The 7024-nt window shown below is 40.2% G+C and overlaps 1 protein-coding gene across 1 annotated transcript in view; it reads left to right on the top strand.

The window, feature by feature from the left end:
* Positions 1–354: 354 nt before the first annotated feature.
* The window catches only part of slit3 (slit homolog 3 (Drosophila)), a gene marked incomplete in the record, with an annotated part of 256337 nt that continues 249667 nt past the window's right edge, over positions 355–7024 (top strand). Inside the window, 1 exon segment of the mRNA XM_014001945.1 lies at positions 355–1188. Coding sequence (XP_013857399.1) covers positions 998–1188 — 191 coding nt within the window.

The following is a 7024-nucleotide window of genomic DNA, read 5'->3' as shown; positions in this document are numbered from 1 at the left end:
AAGTAGTGCCTAATATGCATGCATTCCTTCAAGGATGATCGTTACTAAAACTAATATATAGACCACATACATAAACAAAACCTCTGACTGTGCCAACAGCATTTCTCCACCAGCTGCTGGTTAATGAGTTTATCATTCTTAAAGTGACAATCAGCACTGATGCATTGAAGATTTGGTTCAAATAAGACAAGCCTCAAAACCAACTTGTGATTACAAAGCAGATCATTAGGGTGATAAATGGGCCGTGACCAAAAAAAGGAAGAGTGCCTGTGAAATTTGCTAAATGATGTTTGGAGTGCTACCGAGAGAGGAGCTGTGTGGGAAAACWGTCGCGTTCAGACAGCAGGGAGTGTTTCTTGGGGGAGATAAGGGAACTAGTGAAAGTTTGCCGACCTCTCTCACCCTCCACTCCCCCCAACCTTTTTTTCCCCTTGTGTGTGTGACATCCACATCAGGAGAGAAAGTCAGGAGGGAGGGAGAGACAGAGCGGATTTTGGGGGAAACCAGAGCGCACTAACCTCCAGACCGTCCCAGTCTGCGCTGCGCCTCTCTGCGCTCTGAAAACTTTTTTTTTTTGGTCTTATTTCTGAGACCCTTTCTTTATATTTCGCGGTGGCGGAGGGATGTTCTCCGAGAGGAAGAAGTTACACCCCAGCWGAGCTTTTTTTCTTTTCTCTCTTTGTGGAGTTGAAAGAAGTTTGGGTGATAACTTAGCGCACAAATCTTGAATGGGCACCGTCTGAGGAGACCTTTACGCAGCGAGGTGGCACGTTTTATAATCCTTTTTCTTCCCTTTTATTCAATGGCAAACAACTCTTTTAAGGAAACGCTTTTACTGCTAGAGTCACTCTAGGCAAAGTTTCGCAAACTTTTTTTTATTTTTATTTTCATCAAATCTACCGAGTCGAGCATCCTTTTTTTTTTTAAATCCCAGAACGGATCGTATCACCTCTGCTCTCATCCTCTTGTGGATTTTCCAGTCATTTTAGTGGAGACCATGCCTCCAGCCGAGCCGGAGAGGTGCGCCGGGCTGTGCCGGATCTGGGCTCTGGTTTTCGCTCTCCTGCTGAGCGCAGCGGCGGTGGATGGATGCCCACACAAGTGCAGCTGCTCCGGGTCTCATGTGGACTGCCAGGGTCTGGGGCTGAAGACCGTGCCCAAAGGAGTACCGAGGAATGCCGAGCGCCTGTAAGTGCGATTAATTCCGCTCAAAGCAACCTGGATGATTTGTCTGATCAGAGATCAGGAAACTCTCTGAACCTCTGATGTGGGTTCATTCTGTTAAACCCTGGATGCTTTAAACATCTTTTCAGAGTTTATAGAAACACTTAAACAGGATAAAAGTCACTGAAGTGAACATAATAAGTTCCCTCAATGATTAAAAGGTTGTGTCCACCTGCCTCTGCCTATTGAGAAACAGTTTTATTTTTTTTGAAACATCAGTTCTAGGTTCCCAGCATCATCTGACCAAAATTAGTTTTTGAGATGTTGCCATTTTGTTGCATATTTAGAGCTAAAAAAACAATAAAATAGATAAAACCATGCTTAAAGTAAATGCTCACTTTTAGATAAAGTTGGTAAATCTGAATATATTTAAGTGGGAAAAGTTACAGGATCTTTAAACTTTTTCTCTGAAGCTTACATTTATTGTTGAAAATATTAAAAAGAAAAACAAACTTTCTTAACTAACAAAGGATTTAAAGATCTATGATAAGTCTATTTAACTTTCAAAGAAGTGAACAAAATTCTCCCAATAATCAAGTTGAGTTTTAAAAGTTTGCTGGTTCCATAATCTCCTCCAACTGAACCGGGTCAGTAACTGGTCTCAGGTCACCCTAAGAAAACATTCTATTCCTTTTTAAAGATGACTTCCAGTGCTTTTCTTTAAAAAAAAAAAAAAAACTAAACTTGATGACAGTTTAGAAAGATATTCATTCCTCGGGCAGGGACAGAGCCCTGACAGATGCTGCTGCCACCTCCCGCCTGATTTTGACACGTATACACAAGTGCAGCTACACAAATGCATGCACACATGCACACATACCATTGCTGTTAAGGTATGGGAGTGATTATGCGTGATAACGGAGCAGCCATATGCCCTGCGGGGGATCAACAACAGACCTAACCCTGAGACAACAAACTCAATCAGTAGGCTGTGGAGGAAAGTGGGGGGAAGTGTTTGTGCATAAGGTGCTGGTGCTTATGAATATATGATTAGCACGTGTGGGTGTGTTTTTTACTATAGTGTGTATTTTTTTTAAACACGCTTGTATTTTCTTCAGTTTCTACATGTCGGTACTGGCTGGTGTGGTTGTTTTTCTTCTGCACGTATGTGTGAGTGTTAACAATGAAACCCATTCCCTCTCAGTCCCACAGAGCTCCTGTGACCTCCTAAAACCTGTTGGCTTTCACACAGCAATCCCCTTAAGACATTTACACCCCAGTAAAATAAATAATTAAGGCTGGTTCTGATGGGGTGGGTGGGTTAAGGTGTTCCTCTGTTTCTCACCGGGGTCCCTGAGGTGGAATATTTGGGGGGTATCAGTGCCCCTTTTTCCTCCCTTTCTATTCCAGAAAGTGTGTTTATGTTTCCCTGATTTATCCAGGTCACTGTTTCAGATGTGACATTGGCCAAAAGTTGCTGTTTTCCTCCTTCGTACCTCTTTTTTTTTCTATTGCAGGCCTTCTTTTTTATTTTCCTCAGCAAATATATTTTAGGGAGTCGAAGATGAGAAGCATCAAAATAGATGAAATTCCAGTTGTAGAGGTTAGGGCAGATGGGAAACATTTTAAAAGACATTATTGCAGCTAGCAGGGATTAGGGTTCACCAGCTCAGATACTGTGATTGTGGACTTAATTTAGAAATGAAATGACCAATTTGGAGAAAAAAAAGTAAAGTAAATTTGGTTTATAGAATGTAGACAATTTGTGTTGATATTGAAAGAATAAATGTGAGACGTCATGAGTGCTACCAGATCGGTGTCTTGAATTCTCAACAAAGAACAATGTATTTCCCTGACTTCTAGTGGTTGTGATGGTGAACAYTGTCTCTGCATGTCAGTCCAGTCTTCCATACTGTTTTGTGTCCTGTCAGAGCAGAAATGTTTCATTATAGGATAATGGTTGTTAATCATAACAACCTTGTTTTGATTTTCCATGGTCCTTACTTCTAAGAGAATGTGAAACCAATCCTTGCCTGCGCTGTAAGGCTGCTTCCAGTCCAACTGAGTATTGTTCAGTTAGGTAGCCCCTTTTGGGTTCGGTTTGTCTGCCATTTGTTAGTTTTTGGCGTACTTTTCTAATGCACAGTAACTGCAACGATTCTAGTAATGACCAAACATTATATATAAAAAAATATTCATTTATTGGACAGGTTTTCTCTAAACTCATTTTCACTGAAGGCTGCATGAGCTCAAGATGTTTGGCTGTTCCCAAAGGATTCAAAGAGCTGGGCCAGGTGCAATTAAGGTTGATGTTTTGGGTTTAACTTTGACTAAAACAAAACATAATTTACCTCATCTCTTTTTTACAGTTGAGCTCCTCTAACAAACAATAACTGAGCTCTATGTGGTACTTCCTGCATAGGAACAGCATTTTAACACATCCCCTTATAAACACTGAAAAGTACTGACTTGTGTCAGAAATAGCACAGAAATACTTATAAAAGTAAAAGTTTTACTCACTATTGAGTTCTTATGCAAAATCGCCATGCATTATGGGAGATGTAGTTTATGGTCAATGCTCGTTTTAAAGCAGCTAGTTTTGAGACGTTAATACAGGGCCGTGCAACTAAATTGCTCAGGGGGTCACATTGACTCAAAGCCATGAGTTTAGGCGCCGAACAAGTGTTATTACCCTTCACTATACAAAATTAGTATAAATAAGTATTTATATTTGTGTAAAGCTGTTTAGATTGTCAAAAACCTGTGTTTTTAGGGTTGTTAACGAAGTTTGTGTACTCAGACCAGTAATATTTGGGGTCACAAGTTTTTGCCATGGATATTTTGTGGGTCAGAAGATAAAAAGTTTGGGAACCACTGCTCTAAAAGATTGAAAAGTGTAATATATAGATGCACTAATGTTACCAACCATAGTTGAAGTTTAATGAAATCTAGTTAGATTGATTTTATGTAATAATACTGAAGCAAAAAAAAAAAAAAAAAAAAAAAGGAAAGAAATGAGCAAACAGAAGAGCAGTAATGACCTATACCTACCTATCCTTTTCAATTTCATATGTGACCTATGTGGTTTGGGAACAGTTAACTCACTTCCTATTTTCCATGGGCCTTACTGTAATTACACCAATGCTATTGCTAGCTAAGTTGTCATAAAGAAACATTCAAGTCCATTTTAAGGTTGTGGTGAAATTCAGAAAACGTAGTAATGTTTGTTCACTTACCGTTCTGCTGAAACAATGACGTGAGTCCAATAATAGTCTCACCACGCAGCTCGTCTGAGCTGCAAGAACACAAGACATTTAAGGGACACAAAGTCCTCGCCTTATCTTGACTGGATTTTTTTTTTGTAGCTAATTCTTCGCGTGTTCCCTTTTATCCTTCTCTAAAGGCAAATGTGGTGAATCAAACAAACTTAGGCAGATTGTGTGAAGGTTACTGAAAACAAATGTTGAAAATCACTGTTAAGTGGAGTAGAAGCCCATGACACAAGTTGAGGGAAATTAGGTATGACATAAAGAAAAGTACTGACATTCATGTAAAGGAGCTTCATGATGAATTACTGTGAAAAGTTGTAAAATGACTTTTTTTTCTCACAAAGAAAAGACCATGTCCACACAGGAAATCAGTCAAGGCAGAAAATGTCTGGCCCTGGAAGCTATAAAAACCATCAGCTTGGTCCTTTAAATGTTAAAGTTACTCCTTACTTAGGCTGCCTCTTACATTCAGGAAATAACGTTGAATTTGGTTCTATTTGCTTCATATGGAGGTAAAGGGTGAGCAACGGTCCACCTGTCATAAGCAGAGAATCAGTCTTTCTAAAAGCCAGTTTTTCCTCACTATTATAAACAGAGCATTTGGAAAGGTTAATGAGAGAAAAACAGTGGTGTCCTCGACCGTTCACTCAACACACACTCACTCGCTCTCACATGCAGCCTCACAGATTACCTCAGGCCAGTCAATTCCGTAATGTCCTCCTTGGGAAGCCACTTGAGACCTCATTTGCATCTAATTTGAGTGGAGCATTTTTGGGAGGGGGAGGCTTAACAGGCTCAAGGGAGGGGAGGGTGGGTAAAAGGAATTAGAAAACTGCGATGGCTTTTCTCTCCTGGGTTCACTTCACACCTGCCCAATGGGGACCACTAAACATACACAAAAACGAACACACACACCGGAGTGTTGATGCTTTTTTCTTCTTTTTTTATTTTTTTGAGCTGCAAATAGCAAACTGTTGCCTAATGGCTGTGAAATGTCAGGGAATTGTGTGCAATAAAACCCAGAGGGAACTTCCAATTGGCTAAGCTGCAGTCAGGAAACTTTTATCCAATAATATAGATGTATAAATATTTATGGATATGTTATGTCAGTATGTTTTTACTTCTATGTGTTACCGCTATATGTTAGTTTTTGTGTATGTGCTGCATGTGAAACTGAGTAAGTGTGGGTTTGTAGCTGAATAGGCTCACTGCTGGAAATGGGCACGCTGCCTGAGCGGACTTTAAAAAAAGAATAACTTTGATTTTAACTGCTTATTTTTCTGTTCCTTCACTAATAGCTTTTTAAGGAAGTTTGGCAATTTTTTCACAAGCATCACCTTCTCTGCTTTCTTTAGCCTAGCGTAACCTTTCTTTTCTTTGTCGTTTTACTTCCATTTAAACTCTTCATCTTTATCCAAACTATTCCTCTTTTCTCGAGCTCCGTTTTTTTTCCTGTGAAGTTTCTGTTTTTGTAACTTTTGGCTCATTCTGCCATCTTTTCTTCCTCCTCTACTTCTTCCTTGCTTCTTTGCACCACTTTCCCTGACCCTTTCACCTCCCCGTCCAACACACACACTCACAGTTTGCCAACAGCATCTCTCCAGTTGAGTTTTCACAGCCCCCATTTCCCCTACTCGTGCCAACCTACCACCGAGTCTCTAACAGTGGGATCCTGCTGTGTGTATGTATGAAAGCAGTGTGTGTTTGTGTTGAAAAGACACACAAGTTCCAGCCGTTGCTCCTGGCTCTTATCAAAACTTGGTGTTGATTGGTCAGTGAACACTGTTACTGCCACACCCTCAGCTGGGAGACGGCGTTTTAAGGTGGGACTGGAATTTGTGTTTTTTTTGAGCGATCTTTGAATACTTTGGCAGATCAGTGGTTGTGTTGACAGAGTTCCAGGACTTAAATTTAGCTAAATTTTGTGGAATCAAAAACAATCTGCATCGGCTAAGTTACTCTTCACTCCAGAATTCCCAGCTCCAAATTTTGATCTAACATCACTGGAAACAACATTGTGTTTTAGACAACTTTTAACTCCAGAAAGTCTAGTTTCAGACATTAGCACCGACGCCTCAGCAAAAAGGTCCTGGGTTTGATCCCCGGTTCAGATCTGGGGTCTTTCTGTGTGGAGTTTGCATGTTCTCCTCGTGCTTGCGTGGGTTTTCTCTGGGTACTCCGGTTCCCCCCACACCCCAAAAACCTGTACAATAGGTTGCCTTCAGGCCGCCCTTGAAAAAGAGATCTGAGATCTCAACAGGACTTGCCTGGTTAAATAACAGTAAATACTAGGGGTGCAACAATACATGTACTCGTATCGAACCGTGTCAAACAGATCTTTAGGTTCAATACACACTTGAATCGAACAATACAGATTTTTAAAATGTATTTTTATCAACTTGTCTTCTGAAGATGCTCTGTGTTAAAGGATCAGTGGATCTGTGTTCGACTACTCCACCTAGGCTGCATTTGTGAGTGCAGATCCACTGAGAAACTTGCTGTTTCAGCAACATTTAATTTAAAAACTGGACTTTTGAGCTTAAACAAATGTTCATAATTAATTTAAATAAATTTTACACACACACATACTG

The sequence above is a fragment of the Austrofundulus limnaeus genome, unplaced genomic scaffold, assembly GCF_001266775.1.
Source record: "Austrofundulus limnaeus strain Quisiro unplaced genomic scaffold, Austrofundulus_limnaeus-1.0 Scaffold11, whole genome shotgun sequence".
In the NCBI taxonomy this organism is placed as follows: domain Eukaryota; kingdom Metazoa; phylum Chordata; class Actinopteri; order Cyprinodontiformes; family Rivulidae; genus Austrofundulus; species Austrofundulus limnaeus.
The sequence above is the reverse complement of the archived record's forward strand: the minus strand, read 5'-3'. Positions and strand labels throughout refer to the sequence as shown.